General features: G+C 45.3%; 1 protein-coding gene and 1 long non-coding RNA gene across 6 annotated transcripts in view; one reads left to right on the forward strand and one right to left on the reverse strand.

Moving 5' to 3' along the window:
* The window catches only part of MARCHF3 (membrane associated ring-CH-type finger 3), a 149,770-nt gene that overhangs the window by 109,095 nt on the left and 14,276 nt on the right, over window positions 1–26,399 (forward strand). The window contains exons 2-3 of the mRNA XM_086705077.1: window positions 3,414–3,657; window positions 7,392–7,596. Of these exons, the coding sequence (XP_086561203.1) occupies window positions 3,470–3,657; window positions 7,392–7,596 (393 nt within the window). The 5' untranslated portion in view covers window positions 3,414–3,469. The remainder of the gene's footprint in view (window positions 1–3,413; window positions 3,658–7,391; window positions 7,597–26,399) is intronic.
* LOC147584497 (uncharacterized) overlaps window positions 1–26,399 on the reverse strand; it is a 112,375-nt gene that overhangs the window by 46,734 nt on the left and 39,242 nt on the right. For all 5 annotated transcript variants that reach the window (XR_015250469.1, XR_015250467.1, XR_015250470.1 and 2 more), the window contains exon 3: window positions 12,707–12,801. This is a non-coding gene — a long non-coding RNA (uncharacterized LOC147584497). The remainder of the gene's footprint in view (window positions 1–12,706; window positions 12,802–26,399) is intronic.

Genomic DNA, 26,399 nt, shown 5'->3' on the forward strand with positions numbered 1-26,399 from the left:
CCCGTGGGTGGTTCAGTGGATTAAGTGTCTGACTCTTGATTTTGGCTCAGGTCATGATCTCGTGGTCGTGGGATCAAGCCCCACCTCAGGCTCCATGCTGAGCATGCCTGGAGCCTGCTTTAGATTCTCTCTCTCTGTCTCTCTCTCTCTGTCTCTCTCTGTCTCTCTCCCTCCCTGTCTTTCTGCCCCTCCCCTGCTTGTGCCGTCTCCCTCAAAATAAATAAATAAATATTAAAAAAAAAAAAAAAGACATGATCTCTTCAAAGTGTGTGAACTCATCATGGGCATGCCAGGCTTGGTACCTCAAGATTATGCTGATGCATGGTGGTCTGTGAATATGGTGGTGTATTCAGTGAGTGCTGGACTGGAGCATCATATCCATCAGGTCCCAAGTTGGGTTCAGGGCTTGCTTGCAGGAGAAGGCAACATAGAGGAGCCTTCCTTCCCTTTATGCTCAACTCCGTGCCCAGCACCCACTGTGAATGAAATGAACTGATCAGACCGCTGATGATCCCTTTTGCCTTTGAGAAGGGAAATTAAATGATGAAGTATATCACCCAGAAGTGAAATTACAGATATAAAATAAGTTTAAAGGGAACTCTACTTCGTGAATTGTTGTAAGGGCATTTTATTGCAGATTTAGGTCATATATTTAGAATTGCTTCCTTTGATGAGAACTTAATCTGGGTTATAAGTGAACGAACTTGGGGACATTGTGTGCCTGAGTGATGTCCCGTCACTAGAGTTAGCTTAATTACTGACTGCCTGGGTCTCATCTTCTCCCTCTGTGCATCTCTCCTCTGCCTCCTCCCCATGCCATCGAGCATAGGGAGGGAGCGTTTGGTCCTAGGAGTTGAAGTTATGCAGAACCTGAAAATAGACTCATAGAATGCATCCAGACATAATGATTCCATGCGGCAAGAAGGTCACTGTGTCTGCTTTTCCTGCCAACACACCCCTGGCTCTTTATCTATGGCTGCCTTGTGAGGCAAGAGAGCTGTGCCAGGAAGTTACACTTGGTGACTAGGAGGCATTATTAGAATTTAAGATCGCGTCAATGGGGTTTTATAAGAGCAGGGATAGGGAAGGGGGAGTAGACAGAGTTTTAGAAGTCGGTCTTTGAACATCCTTTTGTTCTGTGGCCTGAGAGCTACTATAACTCAATTACTAAAAAAAAAAAAAAAAAAAAAATCTGGCCTCAGTTACAAATCAACTCCGCCCTGTCAACCCTGCCAAAAATTAAAAAGACATCCACCCAGAAAGTTTACTGTGGTTATCCAAGTGGTGGGATCATCTGTGAGTCGTGTTGTTTTCTTTGTACTTTTCTGTACTTTCTATAACATACATTTCTGGCTTTTACAGTATTAAAAACAAACAAACAAAGGCAACAAATCCTATTTAAAAAGCAAAACCAGGGGTACCTGGGTGGCTCAGTTGGTAAAGTGTCCGACTCTTGGTTTCAGCGTAGGTCATGATCTCATGGTTCGTGGGTTTGGGCCGCGCTTCAGGCTCTGGGCTGACAGCGCGGAGTCTGCTCGGGATTCTGTTTCCCTCTCTCTCTGCCCCTCCCCTATGCATGCTCAAAGTCCCACTCTCTCTTTCTCAAAATAAATGAAGAAACTTTTAAAAAATAATAAAAAATAAAAAGCAAAACCACACTGGCTAATTATCCGGGTGTGTCCTTGACTGCCCAGTGCCTGGTGGTTGGAAAGCCCACCAGGGAGGTGACGACAACATGTGGGGACAGCCCTGCCTGTGTCCCTACATTGGGCCTCTGACCAGGGCTGGTTGTCCACTACCCCGTCCTCACTTCCGGCTTCCAGAGGTCTCCCAGGACAGGCCAGATCACAAACACTAAGAGCAATGGTGACGGCCAAGGACAGGAACAGGAACATGCTGGAGCAAGGCCAGCCAGACACCTCAGCACAAGGAGGGGATTCCGTTCCTGTCCAGTTGCCCCTGATGGCCAGGCTCCTTGACATGTGCTTTTCGGGAGGGATAGTGTCAGTTCAAGTTCACCTGCAAGCACTATGTTCTCATCCTAATAACAGCCAGTAGATGCAGATTGTTCTGGAAGTTGGGATGATCCTGTTTCCCAGACCCATAGGAGTCAAGTACTGTATAATAACCAGGAGAAACAGCTAGGAGAAAGCAACCCATTGAGGAATTCCAAAAATCTTTTGGGGGCTGTGAGGTGGATTTATTTTGATTTGGGGCCTTTACCATCCAGTCTGGTTGTTGATGTGAACTCCATCCGTCAACCAATCCTGCCTCTGTCTATAGAGTCTGGGCTATCATGGGCTCTGGAGCTTGAGATGAGCAGGCTGGGCAGAAATAGCCATATTCCTAGAGGTGAGATTCAATGCCTGCAAGTTTCTGTAAAGATGTCTGTTTCTCATGTATCACATGCGGACCTGTTACTGGATACGGTGGGGTTGCTCACACCGGTGCATCTGGGTGCTTTTAATTTGAGGTCTGGTTCAAGCCCCCACCACACTGATCGGGGACAGAAATCCTTGCAGGCCCTGTGACAGACTGTGTGTCAGGGAGGCAAGGCCTTTACTAAGAATGGATTTTAAGAGCCTATAGAGAGCTCATTCGTCATCATTTCTTCCGTTCCTCTATGATGATGCAGTGTCCCTGGATTTTAGGTATTCCACTAACAAAAACTCAATTCTAATGTCTTGATTGTGATGTCCATTAGGAAACAATATAACGACCTCATCCAACTAATCATTTCTCATGAATAACTATTTAAGACAAGGCTAAAATAGGTTAAGTTTTTAAAGGAAGTTAGTTGTCAAGATATATTAAGTAGATAATTGTATTATGGGACACAGATATGGCAATGGTCAGAAATGTGGTACATTAATTGAACGATTCACTTTGGCAAATATTGTCCTAGAAGGTGCTACTTGGCCAAAGTCTTTTTTTTTTCTTTCCCTTACTCTCTTTTTTTAATCTTAGCATCTCAGAATGAAGCCGAATGGAAAATAAATTGCTTACAAGAAAAAAAGAGTTGCGAGCGGTTTTAATAAAGATTCTAGTAACTTTGAGAGAGTGTCAACAAAGACTTATTGCTTCTCTGGCACAGAGCAGGAGAACTGCTTATCTCCTCTTCAGATCTGGCTCCAGAGCCATCACGCCCTCTCCCCTCCAAGAGCAGGGATCCTAAATGTTCACGTACACTGCTATTTACGTATGCCCGCCATCTTGTTCACAACCACATCCACTGTTTCTCGTGGGTTCTGTGTGTGTGCACACACGTGTTACATGGTAACAAGATAATGCACCACGTCTAGGCTCCCCGTGTTATTCCTATTAAATGACAACACGGCGATGTTGGTGGCCCGTAGTTCTCCATTTTCTATTAACCACCCTGCCCAAGTAAACTGTTTTCTGATCTCTCCTAGATGGAAATCTTGCATGAACGTGGAAGCCATTAGCAGAGTAATTGCTGTCTGTTACCATGACAACCAGCCGCTGCAGTCACCTGCCGGAAGTGCTGCCAGACTGCACCAGCTCGGCTGCGCCCGTGGTGAAGACCGTGGACGACTGTGGCAGCCTCGTGAATGGGCAGCCGCAGTATGTCATGCAAGTTTCGGCCAAGGACGGGCAGCTGCTGTCAACAGTAGTGCGGACTCTTGCCACCCAGAGGTAGTACCGCTATTAAATAAATGAATCTGTAACTGAGCCGGAGCACTCTGTCAGATGCAGGATGCTAAAAGGAATGTAAACAGTGCTCAGGGCTTTGTGTCAGGTGAGAGGAGGTGCTGAGGGAAGAAAAAACTATACAAGTTCTCTGATCAGCGTTTCTATAGCAATGGGGTGTAATGCTAAAATCCACACTCCTGAGTTCTCCACTTAAAACACTTGCAGAGAGCCAGGCAGGGAAGGATCCCACAGGACACAGGATGGCTTTCTTTACCTGTGTTATTTGGACAATGCTATGGTAAATTACACTCTCTGTCGCCATGTGCTAACAAAAGTAGCTCTTTGTTAGAAAGGAGGGAAGGAGGCACCTGAATTCCAGTGACAAAGCCAAAGTGATTAGACTTGTGGGCAAAACTTCTGAAGTGACCTTCCTAGTGCTTGTGCTAATCAGCACCGCCTGGTGGGAGCACTATTCCTGGGTGAGTCGCTTCTGTGGTATGTCCCCACTCAGGAGTGGGGGCACTTCTGTTGCCCCCTCCTTTGCGCCCCATGGGCCCTTCACCCCTGATCCTTCACAACATACCCTGCCTGCCCCCACAGCTTGTCTCCCTTGGATGATGAAACAAAACAAGGCCATGGGCTCTGAGCAGCCCCGAGATGGCTTATCCAGGCCGGCACTTGGTCCCTGGAGCGCTCCCCTTGTCTGGTGGCAGACTGAGAGCCATGAGCTGTCCGGCCAATACGTGCTCCTTGGCTTCTCCAGCTTTCTTGCAGAACAGTTACGTGCAACTTTGATCTAATAATGTAAAATGCCTGTCAACACTGGACCTGCCCTAAGATGCCGGCACCGCCACTCCTGATTCTGGAAGGTTGGGCCAGTAACTCACATGTTGACTGCTTATCTGTGTCTGAGGAATGCAACCAAGCCCTACAGTAGAGATACAGGCCCACATGCAACTGCAGCAGGACTGTGGGTAGCACCACAGCGTTTTCCGTTACCCCAGCCTGGACACAGAAGCCACCAGACACAGACTTACACACTCATGCATCTTGTAAACATTCCCCACACACCGCCTTCTGCCAAAGGGATAAAGTAGAAGAAAGTCAATATATATGTTCCCACCTCTTGGAAAGCTTCTAACAATTGGTTTAGGACTCAGAATATGATGAGGCAATGAGCACCATTGCTCACCTGCTAACTGAGACAGATGACCGGGTGTACCCTGAAGCCTTCAGACACCTTGTTTAATCAGAAGAACAGGCTTGACTTAGACCTATGAGCCAGCTGTGTGAGTGTGTGTGTGTGTGTGTGTCTGTCTGTCTGTCTGTGTCTGTCTGTGTGCGTGCGCGCAGGCGCACAGATCAGGCATTTTCACGTGTTCTACCAGGTGCTCAGGTACACCAGACGATTTTCGACTTTCACGTGCATTTGGCTCAGTGGGAATGAAGGAGGCCAGGAATAGTCAGAGACAAAGTCAACTCTACTCCTTAAACTTCTTTCTCTCAGCCCTGAGCATGAGTGGATCCCATTTCTGGGCAAGTGGGAAGATTTTTTTCCTCTTTTAAGCCTTCACTGGTTCCCAGGATCATCCCAGAAAGGTCTTGGGAAACAGCAGTTACTTCCATACTTCCATGGCCATTTCCATTTGGACCAAAGATGGTGTCAAAGAGAGGGATGGGTCTAGGTTGGGCAAGGACCGGTGCAGAGGCTGTTCTTCAGGTTGGCACATACAGTGATAACATAGTTTAAAACCTAATGCCCAGTAAAGAAAAATATGAGAAGCAACATAAGAATATGTCCATCAGAAAGGAATAGTCCTCTCACAAAGACACAGTGTGCACTGGGAGGTGAGGCCATGTCAGTTTGAGCCCTCCATTGGCTACTAACTTCCCTGATGAGAGCCATGTCATTGGACTTTTCCTGACCTGAGTTTTTCTGCGAGCAGAAATAGTTACCACTAACTACGCATGTACTACAGGCTGGTCCCTATTCTAAGCTTCTGATTTGAACTGTCACTTCTCCTCACAGTCACACAAGAGGAAGACACCATTCGTGCAGCCGCTCTGGAAAACAGTGTGGAGGTTCCTCAAAACATTAAAAATAGATCTACCCTATGACCCAGCAATAGCACTGCTAGGAATTTACCCAAGGGATACAGGAGTGCTGATGCATAGGGGCACTTGTACCCCAATGTTGATAGCAGCACTCTCAACAATAGCCAAATTATGGAAAGAGCCTAAATGTCCATCAACTGATGAATGGATAAAGAAATTATAGTTTATATACACAATGGAATACTACTTGGCAATGAGAAAGAATGAACTATGGCGTTTTGTAGCAACGTGGATGGAACTGGAGAGTGTGATGCTAAGTGAAATAAGCCATACAGAGAAAGACAGATACCATATGTTTTCACTCTTAGGTGGATCCCGAGAACCTTAACAGAAGACCATGGGGGAGGGGAAGGAAAAAAAGTAGTTAGAGAGGGAGGGAGCCAAACCATAAGAGACTCTTAAAAACTGAGAACAATCTGAAGGTTGATGGGGGGTGGGAGGGAAGGGAGGGTGGGTGATGGGTATTGAGGAGGGCACCTGTTGGGATGAGCACTGGGTGTGGAAACCAACTTGACAATAAATTTCATATTAAAAAAAAAAAAAAGAGGAAGGCACCATTCTTTGTGCCTGTCTTAGAGATGAGGAAACTAACATACAGAGACATGACATTAATCGCACCAAATTAGCCAGTGTGGGTAGGCACCAGAGCTGGGGTTCAGGCCCAGGCACCACTCCAGAACCTGCCTCAGGAACCACCACACCGTGTGCCTTCAAGAAATGCGCAGGGCTGGTTTTTCTAAATTCATGGCAGAGCTCTAGACTCAGGCCACCTCTGTGAGACACACCCATTACTTGCGTTGAGCTTAATATCCTTAGCATCCTAGGAAAGCTCAAAGGATCACCTGCCGCTCAGCTCACGGCTCTGGCTCAGACCTCAGTTCTGTGCAACAGCTTGAGAGCTGGCTGCCAGTTAACTTCCCACCCCTCATTCTCCCACCCATACGGAAGGAGAAAGGAAAAGAACCCGTGAGTTTTTCCAAGTGTCCTGGCTTGATTCAAAAGACGAAGTTTGCCTGGAAACTACAGTTGGTGTCTTTTCAAAACAATTTCTGTTTGGGGCACCTGGGTGGCGTAGTCGGTTAAGCGTCCGACTTCAGCCAGGTCATGATCTCGCGGTCTGGGAGTTCGAGCCCCGCGTCAGGCTCTGGGCTGATGGCTCGGAGCCTGGAGCCTGTTTCCGATTCTGTGTCTCCCTCTCTCTCTGCCCCTCCCCCGTTCATGCTCTGTCTCTCTCTGTCCCAAAAATAAATAAACGTTGAAAAAAAAATTTAAAAAAAAAAAAAAAAAACAATTTCTGTTTTTAAGGGTGAGGAGTAGTTTTTATTTTTCGATCGGGAGTCTGCCTGAACAACATTCACGTCCAAGACAAAAATAACACACTGCTCGCTTTCACCCACTTTTGGTCCCGGGCCATCCCCTGCTTCTTTATATTGGCGAAGGGAGATGCCCAAGGACCCCCCCCTCCCCCCATGTACACAGAGCGTACATCTAGGGTTTGAAAGCGAGCGTCTGTTGGAGCAGCTGCCACTGGGGAGGGTCTGAGGGACGCAGAGCCAGAGGACCATCCTCTTGGTGATGGTCTCCAGCCTGGTGACCAGCAGGCCCCCCTCCTTCTCTTGCAGCCCCTTCAATGACCGGCCGATGTGCAGAATCTGCCACGAGGGCAGCAGCCAAGAGGACTTGCTCTCTCCCTGCGAATGCACAGGGACCTTGGGGACAATTCATCGGAGCTGCCTGGAGCACTGGCTGTCATCCTCAAACACCAGCTACTGTGAACTCTGCCACTTCAAGTTTGCAGTCGAGCGCAAACCCAGGCCGTTAGTGGAGGTCAGTAATTGGGGCACGTCCTGAAAACTTAGCTCTAATGAGCAAATGATGTCTGCTTTGATGCCCAGATCACAAACCCCACGCAGCTCAATGAAGCACAGCGGGAGCAATGTGTAAGTGTGTGTGTGCGTGTGCATGTGTGTGCGTGACACAGAGAAACGGCTCACGAGCTCACTCTGGAGCCGACAGTAGAAAAGTGATCTCCATGAAGTGGAGACAGGAGATGGGAAAGCAGTGTGAGGAGAAAGGGGAAGTTTATAAAGTTGCTGTCCATTTTCCCGTTCCTGAGAAGTGAGACAATACTTTCACTTTGCATACCCTCTGCCCCAGTTGAAGCAACAGATACGTGGGCATTTGGCTTGCATACTCTGCGAGGTCTCTGTGAAAAAATATAGCTGCATAGTATAATGGATACAGACCCAGACTTCCTAGATTTGAGTAGTGCCATGACCTTCGGTAAGTAACTTTACCTCTTGAAATTACTATGAGGATTACATGAATTAAGATTTCTAAAGCACTTAGAAGAATACCAAGTACATATCCAAGTGTTTGAATAAAAAAAAAAAATCTCTCTTAGGAAATTATACACAAGCTTTTTTCAGTTAATAACCTAATATTGGAATCTCTTTTCTTAAAAGGAAGGCATTTCAACCCAGCTATTAAAATGGCAGGACACTCTTTCATATTTTAGGAGCCACACATTTCTACGTTAGACCAAGGGTCTGGTCTATGCATTAGCTAGGGGAAGTGGAAAATATCACTAGACTATTTTGCCCTCTCTCCTACCCTCAATGTCTATTAGACAGTTAAAAATTGGATGTTAGCAATAATAACTATTCTAATATATTATGAGCTGGAGCTAATTGAGAGAGACCAAGATCAAGATTATGTGCCTATAATCCAGACCCGCTGATAACCCACTCTTTATTTCAGCAGCTGACCCAGCGAAACTTGGGCATTAAGCTAGAGCTAGAAATCAAGACGCCCTTCTCAGAGACTATTTAAAACAGTATGTTAGCGCCTCAGCACTTAAGGCTCTGGAGAACTCTGTATGTACATGCTCTTGGGTTTGACCTTGAGAATTTAATCAGGACCTGTAACTGGGGCCTGTTTTAGCAATGGCTTACTTGCCAAATGGCGTAAAATTTATTGGACTTGCCTCAATTCACCCTATACTTTAAGACTCTGGATCAAGTGACCTCTTAATTTAGCAGCGTTGCTGCTTGACATCCACTCTCAGAAATTCATATTTGTAGAGTGCCTGTCAGGGATCTGGCCCCATGGCACGTTCACTGGGATTTACATTCCAGAACTTCTCTGCAGAAGGTGCATGGGGAGGTACATAATTAAATAATAAACAAGGGAGGTGGAAGATTTCTCAAGCCCGAAGGCAAAAGTTAAAAAAGAAGCCTACTTGTCCTTTCCAGAAACTTTCTGGAACCTCCCCAAGTTGGTATTGCGGCTTCCCCAGGGAAGCTAACTTCCCAGAGTTAAAAACCAAAAACAAAAAAAACCCAAACAAAAAAAACAACTCTGCTTTAAAAGGGCTGTGCATCCAGTGGTCTTGACTGGTCTCTCCCCGGTAAAGAAGACTCTTACTTTCACTTGGTAAAAACCCCAGTGTGTGTATGTGTGTGTGTATGTGTGTGTGTGCACACGTGTGCATTTCACATGCACACATCTTGGTTTTTCTCAGCTAAATTGCCTGCATCGAATCACCCAGTGAACCCCTTCCATCTCAGAGACAGAAACATGTACCTATACACAAAAGTTCTTCAAAGTGGCCTATGCTTGGCCACAGACTCTGGGACCTTAGGCAACTGTCACTAAACAAGGAAACAGGGCAAATGACCTTGAGAATGTGTGAGGTGCTCTGTAAGATTTAGGGCCATGCCTACAAAAACTTCACCCAAACGGTCACCAGTGGTGAAATTTTCATTGCACAAATGGAATGTGACATTTTTCAGAGTTAATGATGATTGAACAAGTTGAAAGTGAAAGGCAAACCTTCTCAAGCCGGGGGAGGCTGGCCGTTTGATCATCCCATGGCGAAATGAACTTGCTGTTTGACCACAAGCAATAAAAAGAAGTTGTCTTTGGTTTCTCAGCTGGAGGACAAATGAGAACCAGGTGCAGGCATAGTTTTAAACAAATGACGTTACTAATTGACTTTTCCTCTCTTACCAAAGGGCAGGCTTATCCACACTGAGCTTTGCTTAATATTTTTATCTCGAGATAACCATGAATTTTTTTTCTGGAAAATCAGCAAAACCTGCCTATTGGGGTTAAGCATTCGGAGTAGCTTTACTTTATTTCTTGTTTGCACTCTTCCAATTGCGTTAATCATTACGTACCAGTTGGATCTGCCTTCTCATTAAGGCACGAAAATTCTGTAACAGTGAATTTCAAAATCAACATAATAATAACAGCTTCTTGTTTGCTAGAGGAAGTGGTTGAAAAAGTCATTTATAAATGTTATTTGTCAGCACCCAGGGGTTAGCAGTGGTCAGAATCACTGTCACACCTCAGACTCTCACACTCTTCCATAAACTCCCCCAGTCCTTCCTTCAAAGTAAACCTCATCCTCCATATCTCCACTGTTGAGAAGACACTGCCCCATCCATTCCTTTCCTGCACTCTCCGCACCCAGCAGCTGGATGTTCATTTGTAACCGATCAGAAACCCAAGGTTTCTGTCTACGAGTTTCTACCCATCATGGCCAAAATCAATGGACTGGTTCTCATTAGCACCTCCAAAGTGGGTATCACCTCCCCATTTAGCCACTGTCCATCTGTGTGGCATGCCTCAGTTTCTCAGAGCTGCAGGACAATGAACTGGGGGCTCTCCATTATATCCTTGGTCTCTATGAATACATTCAAAAGCTATATCCCACACTTAAAAATGAGAGCATTTCATGGTACTTGATTTATAACTCAATAAGGTGACTCTGTGTGTGCCCATCTACTAACCTTCCTACCTCCACGGCCAGACCAAATCATTTAGTCTCCTCTGGTAAAATCACTGCCAATATTATATCCTAATTTTTTTTTTTTTCCTGCTAAGTAAGCCAGTATAACAAGAGAACTACACTGTGATCATCTGGTTTATTTGGATATGGGTGAATTTCCTCCAGTCCAGCTTATGTAAATCTCTTCAGGTCTGTGTCAATCAGCCAAAGCTTGAAAGGGAAGCGTTCAAACTGCACGTAGCAGAAAGGAAGAGCAGATAAGACACATTTCACACCTCAACAGCTAGTACTTCTGTCTTATAAAGGCTACGTATTTTTCATCGATGATGGAAATTTTACCCAGTGGCAATTTGTCAGATAAAGTATCCCCAAGAATAATGACCTGGTAGAACGCAGTAAATAGACATCCACTAACCATAAAAGGATTCACTGAATGACCAGCCCGGGTGGTTTTATGGGCTCCTTCCTGCTCATTTTTAGTTTTCCTCATTTCTCTCTGTAAATTGAACTCTGATGCCATTCTTTTATAACAAAGGGAAGAATACAGAAACCCAATAAAAGTACCATGATGCTTTCCCAAAAACGTGTGCCTTGACTCCCGACTACCACTGTGATTGTGTATCTGATTGAGCAGTTTGCCAAGGAAACCCATCTTATTACGTGCAAACAGCACGCTTGCAACATGAGTTTCCACTGATGGGAGTATCTGGCACTGGGCTTTCCTGAGACATGTATCCGTAACACCCATGCTTTCCCAGGGGACTTATGAAGTAATAGATCAGCTCAGCAACGTCCTGATTAAAATGAAATAGCCAGGAAATGGTGCAAATCTGGGGGGTGCGGGGGGCGGGGAGGAGGCTTTCTGCGCTCTGATCTTCCTCTGATCAAGGAGACATGGTGATTTTTCACAGAGGGAGTGATTAGGTTTCCATACTTCTAGTTCCTTTACACAGACCCAGCTGATTGATAAGAACTGTATGAACAATTTAAAAGCTGTTCCCTGTGACTCAGAGGGTTAGCTACAATGAGACCGATAATGTTTTCACACAGATCAGTTACTCAGAACAGTGGGATGTAAAGCTAGGGAGAGAAGGATTTTTTTTTTTTCTCCCAAACTTTTTATTTATCATATATATATATATATATATATATATATATATATATATGTGTGTGTGTGTGTGTGTGTATATACACACACACACACACACACACACACACACACACACACACACACATATATTTAAGTCATTCGAGGAAAATGCTTCTAGGGAGTGCCCTGGATTCAGTATAATCTCCAGCTACACAGCAGGAAGCAGAGTTGGACTGCTGGGGAGAAACCACTTTGTACCTTGGCATTTGCTATTTACTAGATTTAAGACTTCCCTCAAACCCTCTGAATATGTATGTATCAGACTTAGGCAGTGACATTGCTTGGCGATTTTCGATACATCTATGTTTTGAATGGATGAGCTTTTGGTTTCTGAGTGTTCATATTCATCAGCAAACCTTTTTAGCATCGGGGTAATTAGGGAATGACACCATAGGAGATATAAAGGGATTAAAGGCGCTTCCCAGGCACGCGTACGACCTAATCCATCCCTTGAAGGCAGGCATGCTCCCCTCTTCATGCCAATTCGTGAGCGCAGCCTGGTAAGGGGGGTGGCTGGACCATGATCGCTATACGTGATAGGCAGTCAGGAGGTGTCTGCTCATTAAATAAATGCAAGAACAGAGAACCTCCCCTCCCCCCACTTGCAAACTTTTTTCATACTTTCGGCCTATGGTTGTAAATCAAAGAAAGTGACACCACGTCTTTACACAGCAGGACAAGATCTTACACAAGACACGCTAGTGACACAGCTTTGAGCTACAGGGCACGTGAGAAGATTCTGACCAATCCTGGCTCCTGCTCAGTCGTTGGTCCTAAATCGGGTTTTGAGGAAGGACAGGCAATTGCAGCCCTGTGTGCATGGTGACCAGGTGGCCAGTGAGGGGAGAACATGCACTCCAGGACTCAGCAGGAGAGTGCTGGCCCAAGTTAGAAAGGGTCAGGAGTAGGGTGGATCAGGCCGAATGGGAAACATTCAGGCTTGTGGAGAAAAGCCCATATTGACCCTTGGATAGAGGAAGACATAGATTTACCATGGTTGCATTAGGTCACAATCCCTCGGCGAGGAAGAAGTGAGCCGGTCTCATGCACTGCCCTCAGACTTGTCTCTCCTACTCTGTGTCCTGTTCTGGAGGGACAAAATGGACGACAAGGTCGTATGCTGGCATCCGTAAAGTGGGAGGGAAGGACTTCGGTTGAAACCACAGAAGTTCCCACTTCTTTTTTTGTTTTTTTTAAGCGTATTCATTTTGAGGGGCGCCTGGGTGGCTCAGTTGGTTAAGTGTCTGACTTCAGCTTAGGTCATGATCTCACAGTTTATGAGTTCAAAGCCCCGTGTTGCACTCTGTGCTGACAGCTCAGAGCCTAGAGCCTGCTTCAGATTCTGTGTCTCCCTCTTGTCTCTGCCCCTCCCTGGCTCACACCCTGTCTCTGTCTTCCAAAAATAAATAAATGTTAAAAAAAAAAAAAAATTAGAATGGAGACCGCTTTAAAAAAAAAAGTTTATTCATTTTGAGAGAGACAGCAAGAACGAGTAGGGGAGGGGCAGAAAGAGAGGGAGAGAGAGAACCCCAAGCAGGCTCCACACTGTCAGGTGCCTGGAGCTGGAACTCACCGACTGTGAGATCATGACCTGAGCGGAAACCAAGAGTCAGATGCTTAACCGACTAAGCCACCCAGGTGGCCCAAGAAGTTCCCACTTCTCACACTCACTCCCAAGCTGATGCCACCACCTGAGCTCAGGACAGGTGAGCGTGGGTTCCCCCTGCTCTGCCCCCCAGCCTACTGGGCCCCTCCTAATGTGCGGCAACTCTCTCAACCGCTCTAGATGAGGCTAAGGCCTCACAAAGCAGAGGAAGGACCCGTAGCGCGAAAGACAAGGAAGTATCCGTTACCAGAAAGGGGACTGTGTTGAGGAACCTGTGTATATGTTGTGGACAACAGAGCGGAGGCCCTCCCACTGAGAAATCCATGCCAGTGACCTTGCCAAGCGGGGCTTAATGTCCCGTCTCTGTAACCCATGTTGGGCTGGCCACTCACGATGTGCAGGGAGACCTTGGACAAGTCATGGCTCATCTTTATGCCTTAGCTTCCACCCCAGTCAAGAAAAGCAGAGCTCACACACTGGCTTGCTCAGGTGTGCTGTCAATCAACACTTTTTTTTTTAAAGAATCTTTTTGGGGTTTCTTTATTTATATAAAGAGAGACAGAAACAGCATGATCGGGGAAGGGGCAGAGAGGGAGAAGAGAGAGAATCCCAAGTAGGCTCTACGCCAGGAGCACAGAGCCCAATGTGGGGACTGAACCCACAAAACCGCGAGACCATGACCCGAGCCAAAACCGAGTCTTGCTTAACCGCCTGAGCCACCCAGGCGCTCCTACACCTTTTTTATAAAGGAATTTGAATATCCCTAGATCTGATGAGTGATGGCAGTTCACCCGGGCCTTACCTCTTGCTCGTACCCACCCGGCCCTCTTCGCCCCCTTGCATTATCTGCCTGCCATTTACCTTTGATTGCGAAACTGGGTGATTTCTCCCACCTTTAAGAGTGTTCTGTGTGCATTTTTTTCTACCAGCATCTTTCTTTCTGGGTAGTAGAGACCGACCCCAAGGATATCCCTTCTGTTGTGCCCACATTATAAGTGAGCTGAAGTGGCTGGTTCAGAATCACACGGCAAATGAACCACGGAGAGACGGTGTACCAGCCTGGGAGGGGTCAGGATAACAACAGTTCAGATACCTTACCCCTGCAGCCACCGTTAGCATTGGCCAGGCGCTTCCTTAACCTCTGGTAAGGTCTCTGGATGGGCCACCAGCCTGCACACAGGCTCGGGACACCATCTCTGGTGCCAGCAGTTGAGATGACATCCCAGATGACCTCAGCCTGAAATCCTCCACCTTGTGGCTGTTCTGTCTTGAACTTTCCTCTTGGTGTCGGTGGCTAATTTGGCAGTTGCTTCTTTACTTAAAGCTTAGTTACAAAGAAGCTGTTTTAAGGTAGCTATTAAATTCACAGCTTGCTTCATTAGAAATCACTTCATTAAAAAAGCAAGCCAACCGAAGTGTTCACATGGCCGTGCCAGATGGAAGTGAGCTAAGTGCTTGGTGCCTGTGTTTTCAGCCCATCCACTGCTGGTACAGGATTAATTTGGAGGGAAAATCCAGCACCATGCATAAAAAGAATTACATGACCAGATTCTATTATTTTAAATTGTACTGATCCTCGCAGTGAACTCGGTTTGAAATACAAATTAGCATCCATGTTCGCAAGAGGACCTCTGTCGGTCCAGCCCTGCTCCCTTGCACTGGCTCACTGAGGACCTCGAGAAGCCGAGACAGAAAGAGGCAAAACACCAAGAGTTGCTTCGCCCAACTTTTTAGTTTTAATTCTGTGTTTTTAAAAAAAATCCAAAGGAGGACAAAGAATAACGTGTCAAACAGATGTGTCTCCACCACCTAGAATTAACAAACCTTAGCGTTTTGAGAGCAACACACCTTTCAAGGAACAGCTTCTTTGCGGGGGTGGGGGGGGGGGTGCAGAGAGAAAATGTCTGTAGTCTTCACGAATTCCCCCTTAGGTGTTCTCAAACACAGGAGAAAAGGGAGCCAGGTTTTCCTTAAACACATCTGGGCCAAGAATAAGAGGAAGTAAACAAAAGGAGACTGATAAGCCCGTGAGATTCTGGACCCTTTTAGCTAACTTCAAACGTGAGAACAACTAGCCCAGCCAGCGTTGGCCACTGAGAGGTCCGCTTCTTTCAAAGGCATGTGATTAGAAGTTATTCCGTGGGAGTTCAGAGTGGTGGTGGGTGGAGGTGAAAATGTCCCGGGGCAGCCGGCAGGAGAGCTGCGTAAAGGGGAGTCTGAGAGAGGAGCAACGCGATGTCACTGAATGACTAAAGCTGGTGGTAATGATCTCTCCCTAAGGTCTGCCAAAATAACAAGGCGCATTTAGCTCCCGGGCGGGAGTAAGAGGCACCAGCTTGAACGGAAAGGAGACATTGATTGCGTACCCCCTGGCCCAGGTTTCAGATGCAGAGTTAGACTATATGCACACAGCCCCCCTGCCGAGGGCTCCTGCCAGCACCTGCTCTGGTCTCTTCAGTTTTAAGTGTCAATAACTCCAAAGAAAGAATACGCATTATTAAACAAATAATGGTGTGAAATATAGCAAGCGGTACATGATTATAGTTAAATGCTGCCTGATGGACAATTGTACTCGAATGAGCAAAGTGGAGAAGGGTCTTCTGTTAGGAAGTGGGAGATCAGTGGCTGTTCATTCAGAGTGATAGCCTGCTCTCTGCCTGTTGTCACCAAAAACTTTGTTTTTTTCAGAATAGGCACAGATCTTGACGTGACACCCAAATACAGGGGCATTAATTGATTTCACTTTGAGTCCACCTGTTTCTGTCCCGACGGTGTTCACCTCCCAGAGTTTTCTTCTTATTAAATTATTTCCCCCTTTTTAAGGGAAAGGGAACTATTCTATGCCATACCGTTTCTATACCCATCTTATTTCAAAGTCCGCATCCATATAAAGATACGATCCCTGTAACAGATAGTAACCCATTTTGTAGGTAAAGAAACTGAGACTCTGAGATGTTAGGTCCCTCTTAGGAGATCTTTTTTTTTCCTTAACGTTTATTTATTTTTGAGAAAGAGAGACAGAGTGCAAGCAGGCAAGGGGCAGAGACAGAGGGAGACACAGCATCCGAAGCAGGCTCCAGGCTCTGAGCTGTCAGCACAGAGCCCGACGCAGGGCTCGAACGCACAAACCAGGAGATCATGACCTGAGCCGAAGTCAGACACTTAACCAATTGAGCCACCCAGGTACCCCTCCCTCTTCAGAGATCTTAAACACTCTCAGCCACAGGGCCAGTAAGTGGAGAAGGCAGAAGAATCTAGATCGCCACAGCCCCTCATCTGTGCTGTCCCCACCATGCCTGGATTCTTCTGTCTCAGCTGGAAAAGTACTCCCTCTCACTTGTTCGTTGACATGCATATGCACAAGCACACACAGAGCCAAGGGCTTCTTCCCAATTGCCAGCCTTTCTAAGAGACTAACTGTATGGATGATTAAAGCTGTGATCTCCTCTTGACACTGAATTTGTTACAGGGTGGGAAGGATGAACACAGGATTTTTAAGGCAGTCAACCTTCCCTGAACAATGGTGGGTGCGTGTCATTTTGCATTTGTGCAGACCCATAAAATGAACAATACTAAGAATGAACCCTACTGTAAAGGACGACTCTGGGCCATAACAGTGTGTCCATGTAGGTTACTGACTGTAACAAATGCACCACTCAGGTGGGGATGTTGATAATGGGGGAGCCTGTGTATGTTGGGAGGGCAGGAGGCATACGGGAACTCAATTTTGCTATGAACCTAAAATTGCCCTAAAAAATAAAGTCGATTAAAAACACACACACAGGGGCGCCTGGGTGGCTCGGTCAGTTAAGCCTCCGACTTTGGCTCAGGTCATGATCTAACAGTTCATGGGTTCAAGCGCTACGCTGGGCTCTGTGCTGTCAGCTCAGAGCCTGAAGCCTGCTTCAGATTCTGTGTCTCCCTCTCTCTCTGTACCCTTCCCCCACTTGCGCTCTATCTCTCTCAAAAATAAATAAATATTTTTAAAAATATTTTAAAGCAAAACCAAGCAGAAGAACAGACTTGGGCTGGTTCTGATTGAGAGCCAGGATTGTGGAATAGCATTCCTTCTTTGTGCCTCTTTCTGCCCTAGTCTGATGTAGTCTACGCTCTTAGGTACAGCAACCCGTTAGGAGCTAGAAAAGTTTCTTCCTTTCCAAGGATTTCACACCCCTTCTTTGTTTCTTCTCATCTGGTTACTCCTTTTCAACATTTGAGTCTTCGTTTTACTGAGTTATTATGTCACCAATTTCTTCTGAGATTTCTCCTAAGAGAGATGTCATTAGAAAGCCCGGTGAACACAATATTGTTCACCTTTTCCCTCCTTATGAACAGTTGTGAAGGTTAATCACTCCTAATGTGGTCGCCCACATTTGTGAGATAAATGTCTTTAAAGACTGTCATCTAGATCTTTCGGGTTGGCAAAACTGGTTTTGCAACTCATGAAGGAAAACACCGGCTTTTCTCTTGAATTATTTGTATAATTGCCTCAATTCTTTGTTTCCCTTCCCTGACAGGTGCTGCAGATTTGGGGAAAGATAAGAAAGACCCTGTCAGGTCCTGTAGCTTGGCTTCCCTCCTTTATTTTTCACTAACTGTGTATTTCTCTGCCTCATCAACAGCCTGCCTGTATGCTTCAGATAGGACCCTGTGATATTGTCTGATAAAACTTTTCTTTGCAATCCATTATTACAGAGTTGGATAGATTTACACTGCGACGGATATGTGAGAGGAAAGTTAGGACTGTATATGCATAATGTGAGGGAGAGAGAAAACTCTACTGAAGCTTTTAGTTTACTGAAAAATGGGTTTAATTCTTAGATGTGCCATTTATGAAAATGTGTAAGATGTGTTTGTGAAGAGTGAGCTCAGATTAAAAGAAGGAAAGGAGGTGTGCCTGAGTGGCTCAGTTGGTTAAGAGTCCGACTCTTGGTTTCAGCTCAGGTTATGATGTCACAGTTGGTGCGTTCGAGCCCAGCATCGGGTTCTGTGCTGACAGCGTGGAGCCTGCTTGGGATTCTCTCTCTCTCCCTCTCTCTCTCTGCCCCTCCCCTGCTTGCTCTGTATCTCTCTCTCAAAGAAATAAACTTTAAAAAGAAGAAAAGGAAATATTTTCTACTCATCACTTGATCATTACTTCACTTCCAGCAACACTATTAGAAACGGGAAGCTGGAATAAATGACAAGGTTCAAAATCTTTTGGGGCTTGGAGGAAAATATAGGCTAATATAGTATATATAATATGCTGGCAGGTGGTTGCAGCAGGAATGTTATAAAAGAGAATTTATAGGCATTTAAGAACTTCTATCTGGGAAGAATCAGTAAAAGCAGAAATTGCGAGACGAAGAGGAAATAACCACCATCCTAGAAAATCATGCCACCCTTCCTATTTTCCTACTTGCAAAGACTTCATCTTTGCATGAAAAGTAGGAGATACCAGGAGGAAAGGCATGAGAGATGGGAGAATAAAAGCATTCTAATGTCCTTCTAAACACTGACGTATCTGCTTTAAAATCTATGATTCTCATGTTGAAACCCAGAAGTCGTGCATCCACCAAAATAAACACATTTTCATCTGTTGGGAAAACATACCTGACAGATACCTATCTGAAAAATAACCCAATTAGATGAAGATGTGGCATGGCGAAAGGAAATGCCTACAAACGAAAATCCGCACGGGATGGTAAGATTCTTTAGGGGAATCTACAAGACACTTCAAATTATTTTTTACCCAGGGAATTTTCCAGGTCTCAGACTTTTTAAGCAGCTTTAATGAGATGTAATTCATATACCATACAGTTCACCCATTTAAAGTGTACCATTTGGTGACAGGGTATTCTACTAAACTATTTTATGTCTCTATGGATTTGCCTATTCTGGGAATTTCCTAGAAATTGAACCCTACAGTATGTGGTCCTCTGTGATTGGCTTCCTTCACTTAGCATAACATTTGCAAGGTCTAGTCTCAGACTTTATAGAAAATGTATCTTAACCGTCCTTGCTATTATTTTATGTATTTTTGATTCTCTCCTGATATCCTCCTTAATATACGATTCCTACTCATTATCATTGACTAGTGCTTACCCCTGTTCTAGGAGCCTAGTGCTCTATTTGCGGGGGGCCCTAGGTGGCTCAGTCAGTTCAGCATCTGACTCTTGATTTTGGTTCAGGTCACGATCCCAGGGTTGGGGGACAGAACCTCGCATTGGGCTCCATGCTGAGCATGGAGACCGCTTAAGATTCTCTCTCTCTCTCTCTCTCTCTCTCTCTCTCTCTCTCTCTCTCTCCCCCCTGCCCCTTTCTCCCACTCACTCTCTAAAATAAAATAAAATAAAATAAAATAAAATAAAATAAAATAAAATAAAATAAAATAAAATAAAATATTAATGTTCTATTTGTGTATACAGCCATTTTAGGAAGGAGGAAAAGGGCAGATTGACACAGATGTCAATAGTCCTTTTTCCTCTTGAAGTTTTGCCTTTTCCCCATAACAGTCTATGAGCTGAAACGCTATTCGTTTTTTAATCTTTTATTGTATGGAAATCATATGGCACATTGATTTTTTTACATTGTCTGAATTTTTTCCATCTTTGCTCAATATAAATCCTTTTCTTCCTTTAAGCCCATTAATTTAATTTGGTCGCTTTCATGATTCTGCTGCCCTGCAACTATACAATTAATTTTTTAAATATCACATTTTGTGCCCTAGGGCAATTTTTTTAAACCAGTGTCTAAGGAAAAATTACGGCTTCTCAGAAGCCAGTCAAATCCTACTGCCCACATTCTTAAATTTTTCAAAGCTCAGAAAGTTGAACTGGACCCAAGCAGTGTCTCAAGACAATTTAAGGAAATGCTCTGGAATAGCATTTCTTACCCTCAGATATGTTTGAGAATTTGATAAAAGCTTGAACTGTCTCCTCTGAAATGCACAGATGTCTAGTGCTCAAATACAGTCTCAAAGCGGGGGTCACAGGTTTTCCAAAGCCCTGCGCCCTGGTCAAAGACCCCTGATCTGAAAAGACAGTTACATAAACTGCAAAGGAACATGTAGGGTTTCCCAAAGTGTCTCCCACACCCTTAAAATGTTGTGTGTGTTTCATTTATTTTTTTTAATGTTTATTTATTTTTGAGAGAGAGACAGAGCACAAATGGGGGAAGGGCAGAAACAGAGAGGGAGACACAGAATCCAAAACGGGCTCCAGGCTCCGAGGTGTCAGCACAGAGCCCGACGTGGGGCTCGAACTCAGGAACGGTGAGATCATGACCTGCACCAAGGTCAGACGCCCAACCAACTGAGCCACCCAGGCACCCCACCCGTAAAATGTTTTAAACAAGAAAAGTAAGTGAAATTTCTTAACACTTGGCTGCAAACTCCCTCTTCCATGAGGAGGCTGCTTTATAATTCTGTGGGCGCCCCAAGAGTGGATATGATTTGCTGGTCTGGAGGGGGAGAGCCAGTGATTCAGTTATGCATATATACAGGACTGAGCTAGTTATTAACTCAGGCTCTTCCATGGTTGGCTTGGTTCCGCATAGGGACATACTGGGGGCACATGTCTCAGGATCACTCAAGCTAAAAATGTATGTCTCCCAGCTGGACAAGCGTTTTCCCCCAAGACAACAACTATGTGCATCCAGCCGGACTCCTGCTTGCCCTTCCATAAATGCCAGTCCTTGATGTCATGACCTTTGTCATTTGAACTGTTGCCCCTACCCCTTTAAGAATGTCTTCCCTGAAGACAGCTCTGTGAGTATTTGTAGCAAAACGGTCTATAAACATTGAACATAATCAAGAGAAGCGACGCCAGCGAGTGGAAAACAGGGCCCTCCCCTCATATCCCACCAAGGCATATTTTTGCCTCATTATATTCAGAGCTCTGTAACCAATGAAGGAGATCCAACCAGTCCAGAGGAGTGACAAAAACAGGTGGCTGGGTTGCCCTGGACATCCAGAGGGAGACTCTCTAATCTAGATGTGAGGAGGCTCAGGAAGGACATATCTGAAATCTTGAAAATCATGAAGAGCTTAGACAATGTGCACAGGGAGTGGGCAGCACCATCTAAATTGCTTGCATGCTACGGGGATACCTTTGAAATTTGAGGACAGGACATTTCAAACAAAAATAAAGAGGTATCAGCACATGAACTTAGGCCACTGGCTCAAAGGGAGCCCTGGGAGGTTCCAGATCCAGTCACCGCTCAGAGGCATTGCACGTCAGCAAAGTTGACTGGGCCATCCTATATAGTTGGGGTCCTTTTCGGCAGCAAAACACCAGGCTATAGGGATTGTGACTCTAAAAGTTCCTCTGTTTCCACAGCTTCACGGTTCTTCCATCCGGCAGAAATCTTCCCCTTTCTCAAAGTGCCGCTGTTCTTGCTTATTTCAGGGGTATGTGGTCCTGGTGAGACTGTGCCTTCTGTTCACAGTCCTACAGGTACCTCATGTTTCACTACAACCCCTCCACCACACTCTGCCTGGAGAGTTCTTGCACTCATATCCTCCCTCACTCCCTCGGAGGGACACTGATCTTTAAATGTGGTCCCGTTTTGACGACCTGGTTTTGAATTTGGTTTCTCTCTATTCCCTCTCTCTCTCTCACTGTTCCCAGGGATCAAGATAGAGATTTGTTATCCTTGTTCACATTATCCATCATAATCTCAGCTTTTGTTCAAGATTCCAAATGGGGCTCTTACTTGGTCCATTGTCCAGGCACCTTTTGCCCTGTGATCCTGTCCTTCTGCTGGAAGTCATTATTCGAAGCTTATGGCCCACAGCAGGCCAGAAGACAGGGTGTCAGATGCCAGCAACTGTACTGGATGCAGGGCCAGGAGCCCCAAAACAGCCAAAAGAAACAGGGCTCAGGGACCTGGGGTGGCTGGTGGGGTCCTGTTGATAACAGACTACACAGTATGAGACCATTGCCTCCCAGAAATCATTTCTATTTTGGGCACTATGCTTGTCAATTACTAATTTCTTCTAGAAATTTCTGTTTTCTTGTCCTCCGTCCTCTCTTGATCTCGTCTCCTTTTGTCTCTGGCTTCACATTGATCACATATGCCACAGAATCGTGCAGCATCCTCTCATATTCCGGATAAGCAGTCTCCATTTGGCTGTGATCACGTCTGCACAGGGATGATCTAAAATAATTAGAGCAAAATGATTCCCATTTTGCTTATATCTGAAGTTGCGAGTGAATATATGAAATTACGCTGCCATCTAGTCCTGCTGTGCGGCTCATCTCCTCTTTGGAAAACTTCAAACCGTTGATGTCGGCATGTGTAGCGTTTGTTTTAAATAATGCCAGCACCAAATTACAGCATCTCAGGTACAAATATGGTATTTATGACGCATTGTAGCCCATTAATTGGCCTATTGGCCTAAGTCCTCCAGGGACTGTCACAAATCTCCAGGGTGCCCTTGAATGTGACTTATGCTTCAGCCAAATCACACCTGTGAATGCCAGAGCAACTGCTCTAACCGTGTGTCTGTGGCAAAAAATCACTTTACGGTGTTTGACCAGTAGGGTCAGGGTGAATGGTCTTTATGTACGTAGGGATGGATTTCAGTTAAACTCATCCTGTTTCCACTCAAAGTGATCCTGTGAGTCAGGAGGATTTATATTCTTCTTCAGCTAATATTTATCAAGCACAAACTAAGTATTTCAGGAAGCGGGAATTTTATAACTGAACACGCCAGGAGAATGTTATTATGTACTAAGAGAGCTTACCCGCTGGGGAGAAAGACATGGGATAAACAAATGAATAAAAAGGTTGTTTCTGATGGTGATAAAAGTTATAAAGAAAGAAACAAGTTGTTGTGAAGAGTAACGTGGTGAGAGAATGCATGGTGATTCGTGAAGTCCTCTCTGAAGAATGATCTTTGAGTAGAGGTGTGGCCAAGAAGGAGCTGGCCATGGGAAGGAGAGTACTAGACAGAAGAGAACCCCTGCAGAGGTCCTCACGCTTTTCTGAATCAGGAAGAAACATGGAAAAAGAAGGAGCATTGCTTGAGAGATCAGAGGAACCAGATTCCAGGTGCCTAAACTTTTCCATAGAGGACCCAGTGGCAGTCTGTTGAAGTCTGTGGATCCCTTCTCTCAGATCATGTTTTTAATTACATAAAATAAAAAAACGTAGGAATACAGGGACAACCCATTACATTATAACACAGCGATCAAAGTATTAAAAAGACAAAAGCTGGGATATAAAATCGAAGTGCTTCTTTAACACATTCTGTGGCAGATCTAATAACCAACCATGAAGGAGCAATATGTCAAGATGTCTGCAACAGTTTAATGGGATGGGAAACAGCTGTGATTTTTTTATTGATCACAAAGCCACAAGTGCTGCTCCAACCCATAAGATCTTCTGCATAACTCAGTGAGATGCCAGATTTCAATTAGAGGCTGTGAAAATCCCCCCAATCACAGATCCCATGAATCCTGTCCTTGGCCTGCTTGGGGGTCTGCAGAGCCCAGGGTACAAACACACAGGGCTTGTGGGCCGTTCAGAAGCCTTAGACTACATGCCCTGGGGAGCCGCCAGGGAATTCTAAGCAAGAGAAGTGATGTGAGTTTGCTGCTGTGCAGACACTGGATTCTCGGATAACAGGAACAGGAGGGTGAGGAGGCAATTATGTGGCTCAGGGGAGAGTAGTGGCTTGGAAGACTAGTGACACTGGAGAGAGAGAGAGACGCGAACGAGTTCAAGATGTATTCCAGAAGAACCAACAGGACCTGCTGATTGGTTGCATGTGGGGGGTGGGGCATCGAGGAAGGATGGGGTCGAGGGTGTGCACCAGAGCCACCAGTATTGGTCTTGCAACGCCCAGGTCTGGGACAATGCAGGCGGGAGCTGGGTGATGGAGGTGAACCCAGTGCCCCATTGTGGACCGTGTCAAGTGTGAGGTGTTGCTTGCACAGATGGAAAGACGTTTAGGGAGCAGCAAACACACAGCCCGAGCTCAGAAGATGATACACCCAGTCTCTAGTTGAACCTGATGTTTTGAACAGAAGTGGGAACTTGAGCCAAAGAGAGACGGTCTTGCACCACTCCCTTCGAAGCTGAACCTTCCTCACCCCTGTGAGAGGGACCTCTGTTATTTTACTGCCCCCAGAGAGGTGAAAAAACTGGATGAGGGTCACACAGCATTTGGGGGAGCCAACAGGGGACACTAGAAGCAGTCTCCTGTCTCCTCCGGCTACTTCCCCAGCCTGTACGGGCAAACAAATTAGGATCAAGATTTCATGTAGTTATATGTGAAACTGATACTGTATAGCATTATACGTCCATTATTACACTTCAACTAAACATTTTTTAATGTTCATTTATTTTGAGAGACAGAGAGTGCGTGCAGCAGGGAGGGGCAGAGAGAGAGGGAGAGAGAGAGAGAATCCCAAGCAGGTTCTGCACTGTCAACAACATGGGGCTCAATCTCACCAACCGTGAGATCATGACCTGAGCTGAAATCAAGAGTCAGATGCTTAACTGACTGAGCCACCTTAAGCATTTTTTTAATAAAAAAAATTTTGGGTAAGATTGTATGTAGTGCAAAAGCAAGCTGAAAGAAAGAGCTGAAAGAACATTAGGCTGGAGATCTCAAACCCTGGCTCCTCTGCCCTGTAACCTTGAACAAGTACCTCAACATCAATGAGGCTTAATATCGTAATTCAAAATGGGAATAACAACACCAGCTGGTGTTATTAAATTCAGTGAACGTATCTGGCACATAATAGTCACTCAGTACATATTTTTGGTTGAGCCGGGGTTGTATAATTTTTAAATGGGCATCTGATATTGTCTCATTCTCATGTAGTTCAAGGTAGTAAAAAAAAAAGGGGGGAGGGGGGTATAAAAAAAGATAGTAATTGTGACTAAAACACTAGAAAGGACCTTAAATAATTTAGTGTATTTGTCATGCTATCTCATGACCTATGGAGAAATAGATGGCATTCCACAATTATTTACATCTCAGGGGGAAAAAAAGCTTGAACAGAAAATACAGGTTTTACACCTCATAGCAACAAAACAACATGTAGATATTTCTCTTGGAAACCTACAAAGAGCAAAATGTTCAGGAATACCATCTCCCGTCCAGAAGGCTGAACGCAGTGAACCTCAGCACTTGATGTCTACTCACCAACAAAAGTGTCTCTTTACCAACCAATTTCATTGGTCTAACTCATATTGTAAGATCATTTCTGGTCAGGGGTCCTGGCATCCAGATGTTTGCTCATTCATTTTCATTAAGCATCGACTGCATTCCAGCACTGTTCTTGGATTGAGGCATGCAATAATGAACAAAAATGAAGTCCCTGTCATCACGGAGTTCTCACTGAAGTAGGGAACAAAATGTAAACAAGGGAACAAACAAATAAATAAAGAGAGCATCTTTTCAGAGAGTGCCATGTGCTCTGTAGAAAATAGAGCAAGGCACTGTTTGTAGGTTCAGGAGTGTTTGCAGTGCTAAGTTACCCTCTGAGCTGAGACCTAAGTGATCGGAAGGAGCCAACCGTACAAGAATGTGGACAAAGCCTGCCTCCCATACGGGAACAGCCACAGGGTAAAGGTTGGAAATGAAGGGGGAGAGGTGGTAGGAGACGTAGTCAGAGAGGTAAGCAGGTGTGAGGTCAGGTCTTCTTGTAGTCCTAGGTCAAGAGTACAGACACAGTTCTGACCACTGGAGAGCCTTAAGCAAAGGTTCAAAATCCTCTGACTGATGTATGTACAAGGTCTCTCTCCCTGGTTTTGGGGCCGGACTGTAGGGAAGCCAGAATGGAAGCCGGGAGGCTATTGCCTCCCAAGTAAGAGATGATCGTGGCCCGGGGATAGAGGCAGTGGACGTGGGAAGAAGTGCACAGACTCCAGACTTATTGAAGGTGGTGCTGATAGGACTTCCTGGAGGGCTAGGCACAAGACAGAAAGGAAATGGATGGCTGAGCGACTGGGTGGGTGGTGATGTCATTCACTGAGATGGAGGAGACGTGGAGAAAAGAGAGGTTGTGAAGTTAAGTACTAAATCAAGAGTTCTGTTTCGGACGGATTGAGTTTAAGTCGCCTGTTAGTCATCTAAGTGGAGA

Source organism: Puma concolor, chromosome A1, assembly GCF_028749965.1.
Source record: "Puma concolor isolate L17-30 chromosome A1, mPumCon1.1.hap2, whole genome shotgun sequence".
NCBI classification, from domain to species: Eukaryota; Metazoa; Chordata; class Mammalia; order Carnivora; family Felidae; genus Puma; species Puma concolor.